At 39.4% G+C, this 25,449-nt stretch overlaps 2 protein-coding genes across 9 annotated transcripts in view; both read right to left on the reverse strand.

Annotated features, from left to right (window-relative positions):
- Nucleotides 1–274: 274 nt before the first annotated feature.
- atf5a (activating transcription factor 5a) lies at nucleotides 275–4,049 on the reverse strand. 2 transcript variants are annotated; one of them, XM_077592950.1, is made up of 4 exons: nucleotides 3,811–4,049; nucleotides 3,072–3,323; nucleotides 1,758–2,898; nucleotides 275–1,686 (listed from the first exon to the last, which is right to left on the reverse strand). In XM_077592950.1, exons 2-4 carry the CDS (start codon nucleotides 3,223–3,225, stop codon nucleotides 1,500–1,502), a joined length of 1,482 nt encoding a protein of 493 aa, XP_077449076.1. In that variant the 5' UTR covers nucleotides 3,226–3,323; nucleotides 3,811–4,049; the 3' UTR covers nucleotides 275–1,499. The 2 variants fall into 2 exon arrangements, with proteins under 2 accessions (XP_077449076.1, XP_077449077.1); XM_077592951.1 differs by lacking the exon at nucleotides 3,811–4,049 and having other exon boundaries at nucleotides 2,988–3,218.
- Nucleotides 4,050–15,192: 11,143 nt separating this feature from the next.
- phldb1a (pleckstrin homology-like domain, family B, member 1a) overlaps nucleotides 15,193–25,449 on the reverse strand; it is a 31,260-nt gene continuing 21,003 nt past the window's right edge. For 3 of the 7 annotated variants that reach the window (XM_077592331.1, XM_077592327.1, XM_077592328.1), the window contains 11 exons: nucleotides 24,758–24,880; nucleotides 24,497–24,649; nucleotides 24,226–24,366; nucleotides 23,287–23,397; nucleotides 22,527–22,593; nucleotides 21,310–21,454; nucleotides 21,125–21,215; nucleotides 20,472–20,618; nucleotides 19,112–19,331; nucleotides 17,162–17,247; nucleotides 15,193–16,100 (listed from right to left, as the gene is read on the reverse strand). In XM_077592331.1, coding sequence (XP_077448457.1) covers nucleotides 15,960–16,100; nucleotides 17,162–17,247; nucleotides 19,112–19,331; nucleotides 20,472–20,618; nucleotides 21,125–21,215; nucleotides 21,310–21,454; nucleotides 22,527–22,593; nucleotides 23,287–23,397; nucleotides 24,226–24,366; nucleotides 24,497–24,649; nucleotides 24,758–24,880 — 1,425 coding nt within the window. In that variant the 3' untranslated portion in view covers nucleotides 15,193–15,959. The remainder of the gene's footprint in view (nucleotides 16,101–17,161; nucleotides 17,248–19,111; nucleotides 19,332–20,471; nucleotides 20,619–21,124; nucleotides 21,216–21,309; nucleotides 21,455–22,526; nucleotides 22,594–23,286; nucleotides 23,398–24,225; nucleotides 24,367–24,496; nucleotides 24,650–24,757; nucleotides 24,881–25,449) is intronic. The other 4 variants (XM_077592330.1, XM_077592333.1, XM_077592332.1 and 1 more) reach the window with 4 other exon arrangements.

A 25,449-nucleotide genomic window follows, 5' to 3' on the forward strand; every position in this document is an offset into this window, starting at 1 on the left:
AAATATAGACAAGGTCCCAAATTGTTGCTTATGATTGAAAACAACTGCTTCTCTCATAATATTTTAAAGGCTAGAGTAGCGTTGTATGCTTGTCTGTGTATATACTGGTAAACAACTGGTGACTTGTCCAGGTTGACGATGTTATGTACCTAAAATGGTTTCGCTACATGAAATTAGTGAAACATTTACTCACTGTATTGAATGAACTGGTTTTGCCAAGGCCTCGAATGTCTAATGTATTTGATTGACTTTTAAAAAGCATACACACACAGGGTTAGTTCTGCGACACTTTTATTTTAATTGATGATGAAATTTAATTTAAACGGGAACATTTTAAGTCCAACAGCGGGGCATGTTGCCATTTCTTAACGACTTCAAATTGACGTGATAGTATAGAGCAATGAGGCAAATCAATATTTTTTTATCGTGTAAATTAAATAAACATCCCCGTATATTCAAGATTGTCCTCAAATAAATGCATAGGAAAAAAATGCCCAGTAGGAATCTATTCTGCTAGCAGCGGGAATCAAAATTATACATGCAAGCACATCGTTAACCATTTAATGAGGCTTTTTTTCAGTGAATTTGCTACATAGCAGGACCATTACACTCTATTCGCTCAACATATAAAAATTTGTACAAATTAGTGCAGCTTAGCCTGAGGCTCATGAAACATATTGCATTAATTAGTAAGAATCACAATTTATCCTGAAATCTAATTTTGTTACTCTTTTAGAAAGACATGCAAAAACAATTTATTTTATGGAATATATCCAACGTCAAAGAAAAACATGAATAATTTACTTTTCTGTCATTGGCAAAAAAAATGTTCAATGTGTGCTAATTGTTTATCCTGAGCTTTGTGATTAGAGCATAATTTCTCATGACTGACAAGAAAAATTTGAAATACCCCAAAATATATTCACAATAAAATCAAAAGTGTAACAAAAACCTGGGAGTCGGGTGGCAAACAAAGTTCAAGTAACTCAAATCACTCTGACTTTTCAAAACACAATTTACAATAAAATAGTGCAACTGAATCAAATGTATATATTAATATAAATGTCAAAAAGTATACAACATTTTCATTGGGATGGTGAATAACAAAATTTAAGTCAAACGAAAGCAATTATTCGATTTTAAAATGTTAAGAATAGCATTATTTTCAAAAGGAGTAGAAATGTTTAATAGTAAGGATGAAATGAAAAAAAATCAAATTCCACATGTAACTAACAAAAAATGGGGAGAAAAGTTTTACAATCACCAATTCTAATATAAGGCTCGTAAAATCTTAAACCTACAAAAAGTTTTTAGTTTTTTCCGAAATGAACATGTAAAAGATTGTCATTACAGCATTGCCAGAAAGCGATGTTACTCCCGTTTTGTTCGATGATTATTAAACCATGCAATATGTATTACAAAAATAAAGCAACCTTGGATTCAGGACAATCAAAATGACATTAAAAGCTCCACGACTTCCCTGTTGTGGCTTGTCGGGGTTATCCTGTCGTGTCCTGCTTTAGCCTTTGGCTTCTGGCCTTGTAAACTTCAATCAGGAGATCTTTGACGTACTGGATTTCTCGCTCTACAGACTCTGCCTTGTCCCGCAGCTCACGGTTGCGCCCTTCCAAGCAATGCAGCTGCTCTTCCAAGGAATCTAACTCTGCCCGTTTCCTTTGGCGATACCTGCATAAAGTGAAACAACAGCAAAACGTTCACACCCAAAACAGTTTTGGATCAAGAAAAAGAGAGTTTACCTATGCGCTGCTGTTTTGTTCTGGTCTCTTTTCTTCTGTTTGCGCTCTCCTCCTTCTGCGGGGAGGTCGTCAAATTCGTATTTCACGGCACATTGGTCTTCCTTCATCCTGCACGATTCCAAGTTCAGACTGTCCCTTGCAGTCAAAAGACACTCTGGACCCGGATCCTGCAGGAAATTACAGTGCATGTCGGTCTGCCCCATCTGCAGATTCTCGGCTTTGACCGGTTCGGTGACGAAGCCCGGAAAGCTCTCGGACTGCGGTGTTCCCGAAACGTAGCAGTTTTCACTGCCTTGGCCTTTCCAAGAAACTGTGGCTTTTGTCACCTCCACGCCAGTTTTGATGCTGGTCAGCACCTCGTTGTCAGCAACGCCATCGCACACCTCTCTCATGCTATACATCAACAGATCTTCTTTCTTTAGCGAGTCGTCGAGCGCTGCCCCAAAATGGAAGCCGCCGGCGGCAGCGGTGACCTTGGCGTTGTGATCGAAGCGGCAGTTCTTCTCTTCTTTTGCCAGAATGGAACATTTTCGGAGCTCGACGGCACTGCCAAGGCAGTAGCCTTTTCCGACCAACTGCTCCTCTTCCACGCAGCAATAACTTAGCGCCGAGTTAACAGAGTTGCTTCCTTTGGAACTGGAACTGTTGTCGTAAGGTTCGCTTAATCGCAAACCGTCGGGGATTCTTTTCCTAACGTACGGGCTTGGACGACCACAGCTGTACGGGGTGTGTCTGGGAATTTTGGAGCGCCCTACGGGCCCGCCGCACACGCCTAGCAAGTCGAGTTCCCCGCTTGCTAGGGTGAGAAGAAATGGATTGGGTTCCGGTGGGTTGGGCGTGGAGTACGAGGCATAAGGCAGCTGACTGAATGGCTGAGAGCCCATCAGCAGAGGACTCCGGTCGCATTTCCCCAGCCTGGGACTTTTCTCCGGCAGCGGCTCGGACAGGAAGTAGTCCTCCAGTTGGGCTAGTTCCTCTTGTAGCAGAGAGGTCATAACCTCTAGATCAGAGGGCACTTGGATATCATTGTGAAGGGGTGACGGGGGAAGGGAGGCATTGGTGGAGGAAAGAGGGGAGGGAGGGTTCGGGAAGTACGAGGAAAAGTCCACTTCTTCCGTCATCCAGTCAGTGAGAACATCACCTGTTGACAAATGATCCTATTTCAAATCATACGTAAAAACAGCAAAATTGTTGACATTCAAAGTAAGTTTTCCTGTTTGTCTTACTTACTGTCTGGCAAGGAAGGATGTGCTGCAATGCCGAGCCCACCTGAGATGTGGCAAAATATAAAAAAGCCCACTTAGTGCAACTCACCAATTAAGTGTTGACTCCCCTCTGACACCTCCCCCCTGCACCCCTGTGATTGGCTGGGGTTAGCCTGTGGGTGAGAGAGAGTGAGGGGGTGTGCCGGGCACGCGCCAGGCGTCTTCCAAACAGGAGCTGATGTCGCCATCAACATTCTGTTCATCGGCGCTTCGGTTCAGTCCAAGTCGGTGCATGTGCGGGGAGCAGACAGGATCTGACAGTTGGGCCACAGAGAGCAGGGCTGGGCAGGCATAGTGAAACCTAGAAGAGGGTGAAGGACAATATATTGCTGAGAAAACAGATGCGAAAAAAGGTGGCGTGGGCAAGTGGAGACGGCCAAGTCCAACTAAAATGAGAGCCCGAAAGTCTTCTGTCCTTTGGGCTTAGCTAACCAACACACACAATTGACACATGACAGCCAAAAGCCTCTTGGGAACCATCAGGCTGTCAAGGGCTACACTGTTGCCAAGGAACTCCCTGTGCGTGAGCCACACGCAAAGTGAGATGATCTTCAAACTGGATTAGTCGTTTCCAACTAATCACATGAACTGTGTCAATAACAATCACATGACCAAACAACAGGCAAATTGCAATTGCGACGGAAGGGAGAAATCCATCCAAACTTTTTTTTTCAGCATAATGTACTTCCATGGGGTTTTGGACAGTTCTTAAGGTGATCTCAAAATAGTAATGAACATATCTATAGAGACAAAGAGAGAGACAAAGTGGCAAAGTTGGGGTTACTTACTCCATTCTTGCAGAGAAATAGCTTGGAGAGCTTAGGGGTGCGTTGCCAAAGCAAAGCACGGGTTCCTTGGTTATAAAGTCTTGAAAAACTCAGAAAGCCATCGTGTGTTTCAGCTCGGTGCAGACAAGGACGAAGTGCAACTGTTGCAGCGAGGCAGCCGAATAGTAAAAGTGAGCGAGCAGCAGCATGTTGCTGTGAAAGCATCAGGGTCACATTCACCTAGCAACCAACCACGTCACTACTACTCGGCTCCGTATCCCTCCTCCTCCTCCGCGTCCCATACACGCTCCCTCATCCAATTACGTGCCTCTCTTCGCCGAAATAACACCAGCAGTTTATGAATTATACATGAAGTCATTCAAATATATTCAGCCACATGAGGAAAATATGATGTCATCAACTCTGTTTATTCTACAAGTTTTTGGGAAATGTTTAGAAAAATACAACCACAGCCTCTTTGTGGATCCAATTCTTCATTTTGTCATGTTTTAATTAATATTTGAAAGCTTTTTTCGATGACGGATTATTATATACTGTTGAATGTTGTTATTGTGTGTTTCATCTCTTCCGGGGAAGAAACCTCGCGGGAACACAAACACAGACTCGATTCGAGACCAGATTTTACTGAAAAACGACCGGTGCTGCTTTTTTGAAGTAGCCATCGTGGTTTTTAATTTTTACAACTCGTTGTTGACCCGTAAAAACAAGAAGTGGGATAGTTGTTGCCACTCTGTTGCATCAGTGGTCCATGCTTGGCGCCTATTGGCCGAGCTGGTCAGGCTATTGCACGGCAATTCGCTGGAGCGAACCCTGTGTGAATTGTGATTGGTCGTTGGTAGGCAAGGTGAAGATGCTGTTGTCTTTATCTTCCTGTGAGTGCAGCGAGTGCACATGGCTCACGTAAACAAACCAGAGGTGGGGCTTCTTAATCTGGTGAAAGCTTTCTCTTGCTGATGTTTACTAAAACTAACCAATCAGAAAAGAAGTTTATTTTGCCTGAGCAAAATGAAAAAAGTACAGCTTTTTAAAATGTATTTTTATAATCAAGCTATGTTTTGTTATCACATTTTAATAACTTGTCTATTTAATCAACCATTTCAGCAAAGAATTTCAGTTTCAGATTAAATATTCCAATGTGCCAGGAAATCTTGAACCACGATTAATTATAGAAATAGTAGCCTAAACGAATTAGATATTCTCAACTACATGACCGATACTACTTTGTTATTCCCCATTCAGCAAATCCAGAGTTTTCCTCTGTTGCTATAGTAATAGTGGACACTGCCCCTACTTTAGACTTGTTTTCCGGTTGCTGTTGCCATGGGATTTGCATTCCTGTCCCGTTGTGGTGTTTGTCGTCGACCTCACCCTTTTTTCAGCTCCCCTCCTCCCAACCAAGCATTTGCCCATTTTATTTGCTGAGTTGCATCTGCGTCCAATAATTGCCGAAAACAAATGGGCCTTTTCCTCGTCTTTGCAGCACTTGGCACATTGACTACGTTAGCGCATTTAGCTCGTATAGTTACTTTGGCATGTCAGTGGAGTATTGATTCCAGTAAGCAAAGTGAGTCTTACTGCAGTTGATTGCACAGGAATGAAGCATGCCTGTTGAATAGAAATGGAATTGTTTGACACTTTAAATAGTGTTTTTTATTTGAGAAAATTTGATTAATGTCTTACCATTCACATTATATAGGGGGAAAGCAGGGTTGATTGTCCCGTGGGTTGGTTGTCACACTTGTCTTAACTCCACCACCAAAGGACAGTTTTGAACAATATCAGTATTTTAATGAGAATAATTGTGCACAGAAAAAAATATCTATTTTCCTGTCATGTGATTTTAAGGTACTTTGTTTACAACAACTCGATTTCATGTGGGCCGGACAATTTAAGATATAATATTTAGATGAAAATTAGATTAAAAGAAATAGATCAGAAGCCCTAAATATTCCGTTTTTTATAGATCTAAAACAATGTTTGTTTGAACTTTTTTTCTTAGTATGGGAAAATAACTTTTAATCATTTGTGTTCAATTTCAAATGGAAACCAATTTTTTTTATTATGTTCATTATTAAAATGGAAAACAAAAGATTTTTATTTATTTATTTTTCAGATTTTACAAACTGCTTTTTGAACTAAAAACAGAAAAATAAAAAAATGATTAAAAATTGCAATTTTGTATCTAAAAAGGGGAAAATCAGGAAATATAATACACATTTATAGTCTTCATTTGAATTTGATCCTAAAACAGAAAGTCGGCACTCATGATTTACCTTCTCGGGCCACACAAAATGATGCGGCAGTCCAGATTTGGCCCCCGTGCCGCCACTTTGACACCTGTGGTTTAGGGTGAATTTCATATTTTTTAGGTCTTTGCTATTTTTTATGGGCAGTTGATTTTTAATTGTGGAAGCATTACCTTAAAAAAGGATGAAGATAAACAGAAGTGGATGTGTTGTTACATCATCAACAGTCCCAAGGGTTCATTAGTTTTTAATTGTCACTGTACAAGGTGCAGTCAAAAATATCGAGATACTTTCAGTTGTGTAGATCAATAGAACATAAGTCTAAAAAATAAAAAATAATTAAAGGTATTGAAACACAAAAGAGTGCAGTGTAGTGTGCAAGGAGTAGGTACACAAACTGCATATTTTGAAAGCGCAGACTTCCCATCATTGTGTTACTGTATTAGTGAATAGCTGTTGGTCACTGTATTGATGTTTGATGTTTGTGTTGAATATGGTCTAACTGTAAATGAGTCCTGGGGTGATGTGTTAAACTTGATGTCTAGTTTTTCTAATTGCGGTTTTGTGCTCTGCATTTTCAGAAGAAAAAAATAATATTGAAAATGTCTCTTAGTATTACTACTTGATTGCAAATGTTTAATAGTTTTAATTGTAAGCTGGGAAGGTTATATTTATTAACCTTTTTTTTAACTTAATATAATTTGGATTTTTACTAAGTAATTTCACATTCATAATTTTTATTTTTATTAAGTAATTTCCCATTTATACGCAAGTTCAATCTTTTTTCTGTTGTGTTCTAGAGACGCAATAATGTAAAGCTGTTCTAATTTAATAGCATTACCAAATTGATTGTTCGTCCTTGTTTATTAAGACTATTAACTCAAAACACACTCAAATTTCTTTCAGAAGTTGTCATAATTTTAAAGTAGTAAACTAAAAAAGTAGTAAATCCCCTTTAAATTAATGAGAACAACCCTCATTAATAATAAATCAATTTAATAAAAGAAAAATAATAAAAGGTTGCAAAATCCAAGCCAAGATATTAAACCTCCTTGTCATATATGAATATTTACTTTAAGATCTGTATGTTACTTGGACGATACTCTTGAAAGAGTGAAAAATGTGACCACCAACCCTGCTCCCCACTATATGACAAATTGATTACCAACCGTCTTAAAGAAAATCATTAAGTGTACAAAGCAAAAAAATCTCAATGCTTTTTCATTTCCAACCCATTCAGGGCATTAACACACTTAAATTGTAAGTAGTCTGAGAGAATCAAGATTTTTAAAAGCCTGACGCAATCGAAATAAATACGTCGTTAATGGGGACTCGATTCAGATGGTAGTATGTCTGAGTCTCCTAGGAAATCGCGGACTGCTTTGCCCGCCTGCATTAATTGGTCCACTGAGGGCTTCATGTTTGCGCATCTTAAAATAAAACTGAGGTGCCGTTCATGACAGCACTTATGCATCCCCTATGCAAAGATTTTTTTTTAAAAGCACCTTTTTTCGCAGTCCGATTGTTAACCTGTTAAACAATGCGTCACTGTGGATTAGGCCTGAAATGAGCCTCATCGCTTGTGTAAGATGGCAGAAGAGGGGATGCTGCATGGCAAGTGCACGTATGGCAAGTTAGTGAGGGTTACACCATCCTTTCATCATTAGCGTTCTCACAATGTATTGTCCTCAACTTTTGCCACACTTTGAACATACCATCAAAACACAGCATCGATGTCAGCGGTGGACTCAGTTTTGCTTTTATTTAGCGCATCGAGCCAACATTTTAAAAAACTAATAGAACATTCTGTTTTTATGAGGGGTCATCTTTAATATAAAATTTGTATAGAAGAACAATTCAAACAGGAATGAAAGCAATTTTAAATCCTGTTTTCTATTTAATAACAGATGTGTGTAATTGTATTAAATACAATTTCATCCAGTGTTTTAGTGAAAAATGACTTTTTATTTGTCCAAAAATGTTACAACTGTACTGTACGTGAACCGGCATAACAAATTTACTTTTATTTAAGGGGAAAAAATGCATAATCATTTGTATTCAAGCTTGGAGTTACTTTTACTTCCATAAAACTGCATGACAAATTTATTCTTCATTTATTTAAGGGAAAAAAACTGCATGACCAATGTATTCCTACGTTAAAAAAAAATCACAAATGCTTGTATTTCCTACTATCCACTGTTTAATCGAGCCCAAATAACATGCTGTGAAAAAATGAAGCAAGAATGCTTTTGTTGTGCGAACAGTTTTGCACACTTCTCAATTTTAAAACTTGCTGCACGCAACAGGGGAGCAAAAAGCTCCTATTGCCTCTGGAGGTTTCTTTTGTAACACTCATTGAAACCCCGGAGAATAAAAGTCTGTCACTTTTTAGTTTGACACAGACAATATTCAGTCATCATGTTCTGTGCACACGACACAACACGTAACAGTAGTACAATTCTGACACAAGTTGCCATTCTCTCCCACCCGTGTTTTATCAGTAGCAAAAATACAAGAAGTTTTTGGAAAGAACACTTTATCACTAAAGGATTTGAGTCAGTCATTTGTCAGTCAGTGAGTGATTATCAAATTTTGCTACTATACCCTCTCGCCCCACCCCTGACATTCGCTTAAGGGTTCAGTTAAGAACGCTGTTGTGTTTCCTTATCAACCTGTCCAGATTTCTTGTGTCATCAGCTGAGATACCACCGGTCCAGCAGACCACTATCGAGGAAACCATGACATAGAATGTCATCAGGACAACAGTGTTGGAAACACCCTGACATGATGTAAGTACTGGGCTTTAGAAATGTGATGTAATTTAAACCAAGATATCTTTGGATGGGGAACTCTGTTTAATCTCAAATTCACGGCCCACCGCTGCGTAACACGTATTAAATAATGATGTTAAGGTACTTAACGATGCATTTGAACAAGCAAGGAGAGTTAGAAATTCAAAGAAAAGAGACATTTTTCAGGGCCAAATACGCTTAGGTCAGTAGAAAGCAGGGACCTTTTTTGTCTCCACAATTTGACATGAGACGTTGAGCAATGTTAAGAAAACTATTTTTTTTTACCTATTAGATTTTTATGTTATAATAATTTATCACACATAATACACTTATAACATTGTCAGTGATTGTGCTCTATAAGGCACACCGCATAAATCAGGAGGCTAGTACATGTGAGCAAAAAGTGAATGATGTACTCCAGCACCCCACGCAGCTCTTGTGAAGAAAAGCGGTACAGAAAATGAATGAATGTAACATGTTGTTGGGGTAATCATTATTATAAATGTGTTTGCAATGAATATAAAGCCTTATAATATACATGCTTACTATATTAATCAATATATTTGCTTATTAGGAATAGTAATGCTCATCCTAAATGTGTAACTATATTAAACAATATAGTTATATGTGTTGATCGCCTACGCCAAGGTCGAGAGATACGAGTTCGAAAGGACATAAAACAATCCACTGAGTTCTTGCTCCGAGGACTGATTACTGGAAGATACGCGTCGACCTCTTCCCCAGATGCGAGTTCAACAGGGAAGATCGGCGAAGGACGCTTAAATTGAATGTTGATTGTTTGATTTGGGAATGGTAAATTCTGAATCTGGTCTTGTCTCATCTCATTTTCTTTACCGCTTTATCCTCAGTAGGGTCGTGGGGGGTGCTGGAGCCTATCCCAGCTGATGGGACACCCAGCTAATCGCAGGGCACAAGGAGACAAACAGCTATTCACGCTCACACTCATACCTGGGGGCAATTTAGAATGTCGAATCAGCCTACCATGCTGGTCTTTGGAATGTGGGAGAAAACTGGAGTACCCGGAGAAAACCCACAAAAGCTCGGGGAGAACATGCAAACTCCACACAGGTGGACCGACCTGGATTTGAACCAGGACCCCCACCGTGAGGTCGACACGCTAACCACTCAGGCGCTGAGCCGCCCGTCTGGTCTTGTATGTTTTTTTTAAAAGTTTGTTTGAAAAGTGGTGAGTGGACCTTTTGGTAAACCTTTATCTACAAGTGCATTCATATGACTGTCACATTACGTCATGACAGTTATCATCTACATCACAGGTGTCAAAGTGGCGTCCCGGGGGCCAAATCTGGCCCGCCGCATCATATTGTGTGGCCCGGGAAAGTAAATCATGAGTGCCGACTTTCTGTTTTAGGATCAAATTAAAATGAAGATTATAGATGTATATTATATTTCCTGATTTTCCCCCTTTTAAATCAATAATTGCAATTTATTCATCCATGTTTTTCTTTGTGTTTTTAGTTCAAAAATCATTTTGTAAAATCTAAAAATATATAAAAAATATTTTCTATTTTCCACTTTAATATGGAATATAATGATTAAAAGAGATTTTCCCTTACTAAGAAAAAAAGCTCAAATAAACATTTTTTAGATCTATAAAAAATAGAATATTCAGGACATTTGATCCGGTTCCTTTAATCAATTTATAAATAAAAAAATCTAAATATTATATCTAAAATGGTCCGGCCCACATGAAATCGAGTTGACATTTTGAACATTATTCAGTTCCTACAACGCCTGAAAAAGGAAGACACTTCTAAAGTTGTCACTGAGGGAAATTCAAAATAATGTCATCCAGCCCAGTTGTATTGTTCAAAGTATTGTTTTGTATGGCCTCATTAGGTCAACGCAGAACATTGTGTGTTACTTCCCCTCTGGTTATAATAGCTTTGTTGTTGCCGTGAAATTCCAAAACAGGGCTTTTGTATTGTGATTTAATGATTTGTGTATCCCATTTTAAATTAATGACATGTATTTATCCTCTCCTTCAAATGGAGGCAGAGGGTTATGGTATTAACTACGTCTGGTGAAACATGCTTTCATCTGTTGTGTGGTTGTGTGTGTGAGTGTGTGGGCATGTCTGGGCAAGGAAGGGAATTTCTCTTTAATCACCCAAATGTGTCTAATCTCATGTAGTAATGTAGAGCTCTCTTTCACAATCAATTTGATCTAAATTTTCCCAGTGGTAAAACAGTGATATTCTCTTTTGGTTTTTTTATTCTATGCAAAAAAAACACAAAAAAAACTAATCAGACCAGGTATACCAGTAGTAACAAAAGGTTAGATACAAGTACGTATAGTATTTCTCAGTTTTGATTTTAAATTGGGGTCACTAAATAATGAAATCCCTGTTTCTTACAAACATTATTTTATTTTGGAACAAATAAACTGTACTGGTAATAAAAATGTTCGGTTAATGACTGCGATAGAAGACGTCAAACTTGAATTTTTGTATGAAAATCGATTTTAAGACTATCCACAGCACTACCCAACATTATTACATTTTTTTCCTACAATTTCTATTGCAGTTGCAATGTTCATCAAAATATTAAAACAATTAAAAAACAACAACTCTATGGAATTTAGTCTTGCTTCCTACTAGTACCAACTGCAACCAGACTCCCGAAAACATGATCAACATGATTCAAGTTGTTATATTAGACCGCATTGGATTACGTAGGCGTACCAAATGTGGCCGGTGTGTGTATCTCACCAGCCATAATCCTGGGTGTCAGTCCTACTTAGCAACTGGCTAATAAGCTCACACGTCCCTGTTAAAGATCTCTTTGTTATTCTCCCGGCTACAGTGTTAGGCTCAAAGATGTGTTAAATCTCTCCCAAGGTCAAACTGAAGCCAAGTGATGTGGAAATGCTCCACCGTGTTCAGAAAGTCATTTTATATATGTTTTGACGAAAGTTTGGCGACACTCTTTTTCCTTGTCGACGATAATGTCAAATATTTATTCATCTTATTAGACGTGCTTCATAACTGAGCAAAGAATACCCCGAGATTTGGTACAAACGTAAAGCTGGCATGCAAAATGACTTGAATGGCTGGACATCGTAAGGCTTTTTCTTTAAAAAAAAGTGGTCTATGTAAAGTAAAGCTTTTATTTGTTTAAAAAATAAATACTATGTATATATAGTCAGGCTTTTTTCTTTAAAAATGACCATGTATATTAAGGGTTTTTATTAAAAAATGACCATGTATAGTAAGTCTTTTTTATTTAAAAAAAACGACCATGTACAGTAAAGCGTTTTTCTTAAAAGACGACATAGTATAGTAAGGCCTTTTTTCTTAAAAAATGACATAGTATTGTAAGGCTTTTTTCTTAAAAAAAACGACATAGTATTGTAAGGCTTTTTTTTCGTAAAAAACGACATAGTATAGTAAAGCTTTTTTCTTAAAAAACAACATAGTATAGGCTTTTTTCTTTAAAGACGACATAGTATAGTAAGGCTTATTTTCTTTAAAAACGACGCAGTATAGTAAGGCTTTTTTTGTCTTTAAAAACGACATAGTATAGTAAGGCTTTTTATTTACAAAAAAGACCATGTATAGTAAGGCTTTTTATTTACAAAAAAGACCATGTATAGTAAGGCTTTTTTCTTAAAAAATGACCATGTATAGTAAGGCTTTTTTGTTTAAAAAAGACCATGTATAGTAAGGCTTTTTTTCTTAAAAAACGACATAGTATAGTAAGGCTTTTTTTCCTAAAAAAAACGACATAGTATAGTATGGCTTTTTCCCCCTAAAAAAAACGACATAGTATAGCATGGCTTTTTTTCTTGAAAAACGACATAGTAGAGGAAGGCTTTTTCCCTAAAAAACGACATAGTATAGTATGGCTTTTCCCCCTAAAAAATGACATAGTATAGTATGGCTTTTTTCCTTTAAAAAACGACATAGTATAGTATGGCTTTTTTTCTTAAAAAACGACATAGTATAGTAAGGCTTTTTTTCTTAAAAAACGACATAGTATAGTATGGCTTTTCCCCCCTAAAAAACGACATAGTATAGCATGGCTTTTTTTCTTGAAAAACGACATAGTAGAGGAAGGCTTTTTCCCTAAAAAACGACATAGTATAGTATGGCTTTCCCCCATAAAAAACGAGTATAGTATGGCTTTTTTCCTTTAAAAAACGACATAGTATAGTAAGGCTTTTTTTCCTAAAAAACAACATAGTATAGCATGGCTTTTTTTCTTGAAAAACGACATAATAGAGGAAGCCTTTTTTTCTTAAAAAACGATATTGTATAGTAAGGCTTCTTTTCTTAAAAAACGACATAGTATAGTAAGGCTTTTTTTCTTTAAAAAATGACATAGCAAGTAAGGCTAAGAGAGTCGGAGAATAAATCTGACTTCTGATTCTTCACCTTCTAGTTGTTGCTGTGGTCCACTGGCAAAATCATTGGGTCAGATCATGAGGTGGGAATCAGGAGTGAGTTCAATTCCACTTGTTGCAATTCTCAAATTGTTTATTGAGGTAATGAAAAGGATAAATACAACTTCCAACTTTACAGTGGTGCAGTGGCAAAGACAATGGGTCAGAACTTCAGGTGGACTCAAGTTCAAATCAGAAGTGAGTTTGATTCCACTCTTTGCAATTCTCAAATTGTTTATTGAGGTAATTAAAAGGACAAATATAACTTCCAATCACATCATTCCAGAAGACACTGTGGTCCAGTGGCAAGAACAAAGGGTTGAAATTGAAGTTGGACACAAGTTCAAATCTGGAGTGAGTTCAAGTCCACTCTTTGCAAATCTCAAATTGTTTATTGAGGTGATGAAAATGATAAATATAACTTCCAATCATTTCATTTCAGAAGTCACTGTGGTCCAGTGGCAAAGACAATGGGTCAGACAGACCTCAAGTTAGTGGATTTGACTGCCATGTGGGGAATGGGGTTCGAATCCCGCTCTCGTTTGACTAATCACTACACTAGTAGTTCAGTAAATGGGTAATCCTTTTTTCATTCAAATAAAGACTTAGTCATTTTTTTCAGCAAAACAATATTTCCGGTCAGCCTTCGGCTGACCGGAAGACAGTTGGGAGGGGGGTTCCTGGTGGTGTTCGACAGTCAGCCTTCGGCTGACTGCCGACACCATACAGTTGTTGACTGGCGACACCGGGACGTGAACCCTCGACACCCATGTCGCAGGCAGGTGACTGACCCACTACACCACGAGGCGGCCCGCCTATACATGATTGGAAGTTATATTTATCCTTTTCATTACCTAAATAAACAATTTCAGAATTGCAAAGAGTGGAATTGAACTCATTCCTGATTTGAACTTGAGTCCACCTGAAGTTCTGACCCATTGTCTTTGCCACTGGACCACAGTGACTTTTGAAATGATGTGATTGGAAGTTATATCTATCCTTTTCATTACCTCAATAAACAATTTGAGAATTGCGAAGAGTGGAATTGAACTCACTCCTGATTTGAACTTGAGTCCACCAGAAGTTCTGACCGTTTGTCCTTGCAACTGGACCACAGTGACTTCTGAAATGAAGTGATTGGAAGTTATATTTATCCTTTTCATTACCTCAATAAACAATTTGTGAATTGCAAAGAGTGGAATTCAACTCACTCCTGATTCCCACCTCAAGTTCTGAACCAATATTTTTGCCACTGGACCACAGCAATAACTAGGAGAAGAATCAGAAGTCAGATTTATTCTCCGACTTTCTTAGCCTTACTATACTATGTCGATTTTTTAAAGAAAAAAGCCTTACTATATACGTATAGTGATATTTTGACAAGCATAATACAGGAAACAGCCACTTTGTAAAACAGCCTGCTTGTTTGACGATCTTTTCATTGAAATTTGGCTACATTGATTTAAATAAGTCCAAAATAGGTGTTTTCACTTCAAACTTTTAGAATTTCATATTCCATGCGCAGAATTTGACAAGTACCTGTCCAATGTAATTATGTGATTACTAGGCAGGCTGTCAGTTCAGATATTGCACTGCTATGAGTTCATTAACCATGGAGAACATATGATATACAACTTTTACTGATTTGCCCAAAAAAGTACACGAGGGAATAGTCGCATGCTCTATTTGCTGAAAGAAAGGGAATCTAAGAGATTTTGTATTTGATATTTCTTTTACGTCATTCAAATTACCTGATATTGAATCATGCCTGTTAGGCTAATTGAAGTTTCTTTAAGTATTAGCAATGAATTGTTGTCTTTGATTAAATCCCAAGGTTAATAACACCACAACAAACTAGGTAACAAATGAAATAACCTCATTCTTCTTATGCAAATAGAGAAATTGTAATGGAGATTTACAAGTGTGTGTATGTCTGTTTATTTAAATATGAATACAAGCAGCTCATTAAATTACATATTTGAGGTTATTAATAGAAATGTGGTCATCAACAAGTTTTAAAACACAAACTACAAGCAACCAAAGACCATAAATGAAGCACCATATAGTTTTATTATACAATTTTTTCACATATGTAGATTTACAATTACTACATGATAAGGCTTAATGTCATCTGTATTACTTTTCATATATTTTATAAGTTCATATTCTATGTAAAATGCCGTTATATTGTAATATTTTTCTATAAATCTGTTGTCAAAGCAGCAATATAAACAGGAAAATACAAATACCTTGGCAGCAAGATGCAAAAGGATAAGAAACATTACAAAATATTGATATTCACTTCTTTCCCTTTAGTCGATAGGGTTTAAATTGATTAAAAATAGCACAAGCGAAAATACAAAATGATACATATTTTATATAAAGAAAGCGTTAAGAATGAATCTGCAATCAAAAGATTGGCGTTCTTAGAATATTCTTTTATAAAACAACGCTCAAATGATCAGAGCCGTCTTGGTAAGAGAACATGATGAGGGAGCTGAACCCCCTCATGAATTCTTTTGGAGCACTTCTGACAGGTCTTAAAGCCTTTAGCGGCTCACCAGGCCTTCACATCGCCGACGTCCTTCGCTTTGGCGGTGGCGGCGGCAGCGTGACATCCATTTCACCTTCTGTTTTAAACGGCTCGCTTTCTGGCTTGACGCTCTCCGTCATCCTTCCGCAAGGTCCCTCAGCTCATGAATTGTGTGTAGCCCTCGGCGCCCGTTACTATGACATCCATCCAGATCCGCATGGCCTCCGGGGAAGGCGCCACCATGTAGTAAAGGCGGTCATGAGTCTTCACGCAGAAGGTCAGAGATGGGTTGGGGCTCTGGAGGATTTTTGGGAGAGGGTGAGATGCTTTTTTTTTGTCTTCAAAGAAAGCAACATGCACCTGCTGCATGCGTATTTCCTCAGAGACAAACAGTACAGGCAAATATCAAAGCTAATGGAAATATTTTTAGGGCCGGGCTTTTCCGTTGACCTTCGTTTGCAACATGATATATTTGTTGTATGAAATGGTTTTTGATTTAGTCTAAGCTGTCGATTTTTTTTGTAAACAGTGCTATATAACTTAAGACAGTGGCGGGCCGTCAGGGCCTTCAAGGCCTTCTCTGCTGGCCTAAGAAATATCTGAATCATATATTTTGTCCATCAATACTTATTAAATAATTCCAAATGGTCTGTTAGCTTCCTTTCCCCCTGGTTGCACTGCTTCCAGATGTGTGTTTTCATATTGAAGCATTTAACCAATCACATTTCAGCCATTATTTGTTGCCAGGGTCAGAAATCTGCCTCAAAGCCTTCACAATCAGTTCTGCGGGCTCTGCCGCTTTAAACAAGCGTCGATAAGACTGTTGCTTTAACCAATCAGATTTCGAGTTGGCAACACCACAATCCCTTCTCGCAGGCGTAGGGATACGTCATTGCCTTCTCGCAGACGTAGGGATACGTCATCGCTTTCACCAACTATGAGGCTAGTCATTAGCCAGAGCTACAAAACTGTATTTGGAGCAGGCTGCACAAGCAAATATATTGTTGTGTTGATTTAGTTGATTTAAAGCCATTTTCAAGACGGACTATGCCAGAAATACGACAGGACAGGCTCGACTTTCAGCATTAGCTTCGATGGCGATAGAAAAGAAGGAAGAAAGAAAGGAGGATGGATATTGTGTACAGTTAAAAATGATTTTTGGTGAGTAAAATATGGCTATATTCCTAAATAATATTTCAATTGTGGTAGCTGCAGTCGAGGTTTTATAGCCATAAAATAGTTTTTGAGGGTTGGATTTATTTGTTGAAGGCGCTATGAGAAAATGTACGGACCGCCACTGACTTAAGATGAATTTTGTTGTTAATAATGACTAGATTTGTTAAGAATGAAGCAATTACCTTGGTAGCAATGCGAAGGTGATCATAATAAACCTCTTCAATAGCCTGGAAGTAAATGAGTCCTTTCAGCTTTGTTTCGTGCTTGTCTGGGAGAGCAGAAAATGATGTAAAATAAATACATACAATTACAATAATATTTAATATTTTTATTATATAATAATAAATTATAATAATATAAAAATAATATAATATTATATTAATAATTATACACATTTTTCTAAAAGTTAACTGTAAAAGATGTGCTCAAAATGCTGTTTGGGGCAAGACAGGTTGATAGCAATACTTGGTAATGAGAGTAAGAGGGGAGGAAAAAAAGACATCAATTCAGAGCCAGGGTAAAAGTTAATTACCGGTACGAGTCTAATTCAAGCTTTGCCCGAAGTCCTAAACATCCCATTAATCTGACTTGTTTTCCACTCAATCAAACAGACCCGTTGTAAAACCCAAAGATGCTCTCAGGCTAAAGCTTCTGAGGCCGCAAGACATTTTTTTGTCAACGGAAAGGGTTTTGAGTTACGATACTGTTCAAATAAGAACGAAATGTGCATAAAGAAGAGACAAACATCCAGCAACAATTAAGGGCAACCATTTGAAATGGCGCCTTCCCTTTTTTCCACCCTCCCTTGCTTGGCCTTTTTTCCGAGAGCCAAAATTGCTTAGTAATGAGATAAATGTTTTTCAAATGCAAGTTTCATTTTATCAGTCACGAACAAGCCAGGAGCTAGCCTTCGCCCAACAAAAAACACGTCTCGGGAAACCCTTGCACCGTATTTCATCAGCGTCATCACCGTCTTCGTCAGGAGTGAGCTGGGCTCGACAAGTGAGCGCCAGCATGCCTGCGTGTCATTTACAAAAAATAGCCGCTAATTATTTTGGCCTTAATTGTAAAGTAATGCGTTCAAATAGAACCGATAAATTCCTCGAATAATCGGTTGTCATTTAAAATCGGGCCGGTATCTTGACTTCGTCAATTTGGATGCGCAAGTAAAAGAAAAGCCCACTTGCTTTAATTAGTGTCTGCTTCCAGATGAACCGAAGTTGTTTGACTAAGGAAAAAAACAGAACACCCTCGGTGTTGCTGTTGCCTTGAGCGTATTAATCACGCTCGGACTAAAAGTTTAAAACAGGAAGTTCAGAGTTTTTAATGAACGGGTTCAGACTTGATCCCTCTAATCTGGGGCTTTTTCTAAATCAATCCATCGGCCTAATGGATTTAGTTGGTCTTTGGGAAGAAAAGACTTCATTCAATAAATGTTGGGAAACACTGAACAGTGTCCGAATTTCATTGCTGGCTGCTTGACGGTGATAGACGTTCAATTTTGACTTGGAGGCCTGGCAGACAATGAGTTAAACCCCATCATGGCCTATCATCAGGGCACTCGGACGTTTCGTCGAAAGACGTTTGGTCACCGGATGTTTGGTCCCCGGATGTTTGGTCCCCGGACGTTTGGTCGACCGGACGTTTGGTAGAACGGACGGGGCGTCGACCGGACGTTTGGTAGAACGGACGGGGCGTCGACCGGACGTTTGGTAGAACGGACGGGGCGTCGACCGGACGTTTGGTAGAACAGACGGGGTGTCGACCGGACGTTTGGTAGAACGGACGGGGTGTCGACCAGACGTTTGGTAGAACGGACTCTCTCTCATGATTATAATTTTGAGAGCGAGAGATTACCTGGTTGCTCGCTTTCAACAGTAAACTCTCTGTCTCTCTCTCATAATTTGACAGCGAGCGAACCTGGCGAGCAAGCGTCCGGTCGACGGCCCGTCCGTTCTACCAAACGTCTGGTCGACCAAACGTCCGGGGACCAAACATCCGGGGACCAAATGTCCGGGGACCAAACGTCCGGGGACCAAACGTTCGGGGACCAAACGTCCGGGGACCAAACGTCCGGGGACCAAACGTCTTTCGACGAAGCGTCCGGTCACGTATCGTCGGTAGGCGCTTACCCACGTAGTAGCAGAAGTTTCTCTTGAGACGATCAAAAACGAACCAGCGTTTTTTCCACGATTTGATTTTGCCGCCCATCTTGACCAGGTGTCCCTTGCACATCTTCTCTGTGAGGATCACGAAGGGGCACGTGTCGACGCTGTGGCCCGACGACTCCACGTGGGCGCGCAGGTCAAACTCCTCCTTAAGGTTGGGGAGGTAGCGTGTCATCGGACGGGCCTGCAATGGAAAACACGGCATATTTGCAGGATTATAATTGCAGTACATTGTTTATGTTTTCGTAAGGAAATCGAATTTTACATATTTTGGTTTGGTAGTAGTTGAAGCCCCACTGTCCCTATATTTTACACACGAATTAAATTGTTGAGTCTTGTCAAAAAGTATTCAGAAATAAATTATTAAGACTCACATAGATCAAGAAAAATTGAAATTGTGCAATGAATATAATTTTTGGAACAGTTTGCCTCTGCGTAGTTGAAAACAATGTTTTTAAAGGTATGAATTCGAGCAGAGGGCATATGACTCAATCAAAAATGGTAGAGACTCGTTGAGTTTATCGTGCAACGAGTCGGGATAGGAAATTGAAAGTGCGTCACACTGGTAAGAAAGTCCCGTTTCAAGAAGATTTTACCATACAAGATCAATGTTATATTGGCCACAATATAAGCATTGTTCCACACACAACACGTATTAACATATTTTCAGATAAAAATGATTGAATTCCTAGAAAATGACAACTTCAATGCTGGCCACCACAGGAATGAAACTAAACAAATGAAAAAGCCTGCTTTTAATAACAACTGTTGAGTGTTCTTGATGCAGTCAATAGAATGCATGCTTTTATATGCTTTAATACTTGAAAACTGGAAATTACCGTTTTCCCTAAGACTTTGGGGCAATTCCTGCTAACCTCCTGTTGATTTCTGACCAACTTCAGGTCTCCCCTTGTTGATTTAAATTACCATGACATAAATTGACTTGTACCTGCAATTGTGTCAATTTTTTTTCTTTTCATACAAAATAGAAAGCTTGACAATGAAATCCTTTTTATTCATTCATTCATCTTCTATACCGCGCATCCTCGAAAAGTATTTCAGGGGTTGCTGGAGCCTAAACCAGCTGACTTTGATGAGCAAAAGGCAGACTACACTCTAGACTGGTCGCCAGTCACCGTGGGGCACACAGAGAGACAAACGACCAGCTGCACTCACAATCATACCGCCACCAGTGGGAATCGAGCCCACGCCTGAGACCAGTCGAGTGAACCTCTAATTCACAAGGCGGCCCACAATGAAATGCAATCCTAATTTTGATGTACTGAAGGTTACTTTATGGTTCAGTGCTACTATCTCCACTGACCTGGGAAAAGTGTTTCTCCCTCATCTTCACCTCCTCCTCCACCAGCCTCCTCCTGTGGGCAGTCTCGTCCAGGAGCCTCCTCTCGGCCTCCTCGCGCCGTTTCCGCTCCTCCTCCAGCAGATGCCGTCGACTCTGGGCCTCCCTCTCCTGGGAGCACGGAGGCGCCGATGGGGAGAAGAAGAGAGACGGCGAATACGTTAACGCTAGTCAAATATTGCCATAAAAAGTGAAAGAGGCCACAGGAGAGTTAAAGTCCCAATCGCAGATTTTGTCAAATAGATCCCTGAAGTCTGTATAAAAGAAGATGCTCGGCTGATGTAAAATGAGCCTTTGCTGCTTTTACACATTCGCAATTGAATGTACAATGTGTCAACATGTAGAAATGAATCAAAGAGACAAAGTTCAATTTACAACAGCATTTCACCATCCTGAGACGGCTGATCGCAATTGGAAAGAGATGTATTCCAAAAAGTTAGAGTACAAGGCATATCTACTCCACAATTCAAGGTTCGGGGTTCGAATCGTGGTTAAGGCCGCGGAAAATGGAGCAAATACTAAACATAAGGTTGATTTTGGTACCACTCAAAACAGGCAGTTCTGTTACATCACTTCATAGGCAAAGCATAACTCCGAATGATAATATTTGGCCATACTCTGTGCTCAATGAGCCTTGCTTTCTCCCGCTGAGCCTCCTTCAACATTTTCTCCATCTCCTCCAACCTTTGGGTCTCCAAACCGGAAGCACTAGCACAAAACACACACAAAATTCACTGAAATGTCAAGGGATAACCCAAGATCAAACTGAACTTGCAATGGCAAAATTTGAAGCATTTCTCACCTTTCTGGCGTGCATGCCGAGTTGCTGGTGGAGATGCTAGTTTCCAGACTGTCGGAGCTCTCCAGGCTTAGGGTGTCATATGCCTGGTTGCCGCCAGATAAACACTGATGATGCAGGATGGAGTGATGGACTGTGGGAGAAGGATCTGAGGAAGGGAGTAAAGGAGCTTTTAGCTTGACCTGGACAATTTTATGAGCGGTAAAGTTGAGCAATCATTAAAAATATTTTTGGAAATGTTTTGTTTTTGTTTTGTTTTAAAGAAATAGAACTAGATAGAAGATATGTCATACAATTTTGTGTTCACTTTGGTAAAATTCACAATGCAAAAGACCAAATGCTTTTGGAAAATGTTTTTTTGTATCTTATCGATTTGAGTTAAGGCTAAATGGACCAAGAGCATTACAACTTGTATTTAAGAAACAATCCCAAGCATTTTATTTTTACTTTTTTTGTTGGGCTGGCTGTATGTGAACTGTTCCCCCCAGTGATTGTAATATTGTTCTTTGTATATTGTGAATAAATGAAAAGAAACCCATTAACAGGACACATAGCTCTCATAGAAGGGCGTTGCCCTCTGCTGGTCGTGACAAGTCAGTGCCACTATCAACAAAGTAAAACTAGTAGTATGTACTTTAGTTGGACAATTTTCCGAACAGACTAAAAGTAGTAATCCCTCGAATATCGCGGATAATGTAGACCAGACATGCCCGCGATAATAAAAACAAAAACGCAGAGTAGGATCAACCCTATTATTACTACCAAAGTACATGTATTCACGCCTAAACAAAAAAGTACACAAGCACAATTATCATGAGGTGTATTCATCAAATACTATAGTTATAAGCATATTAAAAGACTAGTGTATTAATATCTCAATATAATCTATATATTTAAAAAGTGTAAATACTGTAAAATGTAATATAATCCGAAGCAAAGGCACGACGCTGTTTGTATTATCGATGCGTCATTCTTCTACGGGGAAATTTCACTTCTTCTTCTGCGTTGAGTGCCACCCATTTTAGCGCCGAAGAAGAAGCCCTGCCCTGACTTCCACCATTTTTCAATGCCATTTTCATCTCCGGTCTTCCACTTGCGAGTTTCAGCGTGGATTTTAACATTTTTATGAACAGGGTTTTTTTTATACTTAAGATTTTTTTTTAAAATCTGCGAAAGTTGAAGCCACAAAGCGGTGAAGGTTCGCAGTGTAGTTTATCTACCTTTTTTCCCCATCCTGGAGTCCATATCCAATGGGTTTGGTACGTCTCTCAGCATTAAGTGTAGCCCCTTAGACACACAAAGCAGTACAAGTAGTTTGACGAAATTACAATATAACCGAGAAATTCATTCACTCATTGATTTTCTGAACCGCTTTATGCTTACTAGGGTCGCGGGGGAGGCGGCGGGCGGACACCCTGAATCGGTGGCATGCCGATCGCAGGGCATGAGGAGACGGACAACCTTTCACACTCATACTCATACCTAGGGGCAATTTAAAGTGTCCAATCAGCCTACCATGCATGTTTTTGGAATTTGGGAGGAAACCGGAGTACCCGGAGAAAACCCACACAGGGTAAGGGAAGAACATGCAAGGTGGACCGACCTGGATTTGAACCCAGGACCCCAGAGCTGTGAGGCCGACGTGCTAACCACTCGAGCCAAGTGGAGGTCTGACGAATAGGACGTCTATTGTTGTCAACCGCAGGCAATGAGTTAGGAAGACTTTGCAATAGTAACTAAATAATAACTGAAATATTCTCAGTCTGTGAGGAATACAAATATTTTAGGCAAATTATCCGCAACAGTGCAAAAACCACAAACATTGTTTATTTTTATACTGAGCAGTGTATTGATAATTGTATCGCCAAACAGGGAGATTTTTAACATATTATATCATGGGGTTCCCAACCCTACAAAGCACCGTCAAAATGTCGACAACAATGCGATCCTATTTGATTTAGTGGATGATGATGTTCTCACCTTGGAAGTTTTGTCATGTGTGAGAGTGGATTGAGGCTCAGATGTCACGCAGTTTGTAGGAAAACACGGTACCATGTGACCAACTTCACCGTCTGATTTTGACTTCAGCAACTGAAAGAATAGAACTTGCTTTTACACACTGTAGGAATATATTTCCCTTTATTCACATATAGTCACACATCTTTGTTCGTTGTTCGTTTAATATGTTTCTCCAGCTTTTGCACAAAAGTGGCCGCTCCCTTTCTGTAAACATTTTAACTCTCCTCACCAAAATCATGATAACAGGACACAAGTGCATACTTTAGTGATGCAACAATTAACCTGTTACATCAAGTAATTCAGTTTAGAAAGCTTCAGATTAAATTTTGCTGGCTCACATAAAGCCCTGTGTTTTTGTCTGAGTGCCGCTCTGTAGAGTTTAAAGATATAGTCTGGTATTTTATTTGTATTCGCATGTGCAGATCAAAATCAAACGTTGCAAGCATACATAAACATGTTTCTTTGTTTAGATCTCCTAAAATGTTTCTGCAAAGCTTCTTGTCAACCTTGGCCAATTGCTCCCTTAATTAATGATTGTAATTCCCCTTGTTAATGATGTCCCAGTCTAAGATTGAGGTGCCCAATCACTATGCTCTAAATTCAGGATTCTGTAGATGTTGCTTTATGACGCTGACATTGCTTGCTGACGGTGAAAAGACGGACATGTGAAAGGCTTAAAGCATGACTTGGGTTTACAAAAAAAAACATAGTACTTAAAAAAAATCCTGTACAAAAGTTGTTATGTATATTATATATATTTTAAATGATAAAAAATGTGTAAAATACGGAAAAACGTATAAGTTGACAGGTATAAAATAATTCATTTACTATGACTTTATGACTCCTCATTGGTTCCCTGCACGCTGCCTGAACACCTCATTTCGCGAGTCGTGAGTTTACCTGCCCATGTCTGCGTGCGGAAAAAGATTTGGCAGGTAGCGGTGGGGGGCTGGATGGAGGTTCCCTTGCAGCCACAATGTCCTGGTACCAGCGTTCAAGGTTAATAGAAGGCATTGCATTCCCGCTGAGCTCAGGCTGGCTCTGAAGTGGTGAAAAAAAAACAGAGCGGCCAAAGGAGAAGCACCAAAAGCATCAACAAGGGCCAGTCTTTTAAGCAAGAATCTCAGGAGGGGCAATTCAACACACTATCTAGAAATGCTTATGACCAAACCTTTGCAGAGAGAAGGGAGGAAGGGCCACTTGAGTGGGATGCGAAGTTGTAATCAGAAGAAGCAAGTTGGAATAATGCAACGGATGAGGAAGAGGCAGGATCAAATCTCTGTACCCCAATAATGTGGCTCAACTGGCCGACCGTGATGTAGTCCTTGCCCGAACGAAGAGTGCAAAAGGGAAGAAAAAAAGTGAGAAAAGGGGACACGAGCAGTTACTAACTGCGGAAGTGAGAGCCGCAAAGATCAGGCAAGCTTTCTACCTCACATGGCACAGGGTCAGCTCCAGCAAAAGAGAGGCAGTCAAGGGCAGTAGGAGAGAAAGAGGGGGGGTGCACAAAAGCCTTTCCATACATCCTATAGACATCTGACATCCTGAGGTACTCCTGAATCAACAGCCAATGATAAGCAGAGACAAACGACTAGCCACAACATGATGTACAGCTACATCACCTTATGAGATCCAATACAAGAACTGTATCAAACAGTCTCTACAAATAACATGAGGTTGACTACAAAGTCATACAAATAAGCCTAGGGGAAACTATTCCACAAGAGGACACCTTTCACCAATTTGGTGTCCTACAAGCACAATCAATGGATTGCAGTCAGGCGATTGTTTCCAAAACCTCATTGGTTGAACTTTCGGTGCTGAGTCGGTTGGAACAAAAACGTGCACCCATAGCAGCCCTTTAGGACCGGTTTGCCCACTTTATGGCCTAGAACATATCGTCCAAATAGCAAACAGGCAAAAATGTGGAAGGTCAAAGTTGTGTAATATTTTGCCTCTGTGGAAATGATTGTCTAAAGCAGGGATGGGAAAACCGGTCCTGGAGGGCCACTCTGGTTGCAGGTTTTCGTTCCAACCAATCCAGCACAGACAGTTTAACCAATGAGATTTCTGCAGAAAACAAGAAGCACCTGAGTGCAATCCACTGATTGCACTTGTAGGACA

This window comes from Stigmatopora argus, chromosome 22 (genome assembly GCF_051989625.1).
Source record: "Stigmatopora argus isolate UIUO_Sarg chromosome 22, RoL_Sarg_1.0, whole genome shotgun sequence".
NCBI classification, from domain to species: domain Eukaryota; kingdom Metazoa; phylum Chordata; class Actinopteri; order Syngnathiformes; family Syngnathidae; genus Stigmatopora; species Stigmatopora argus.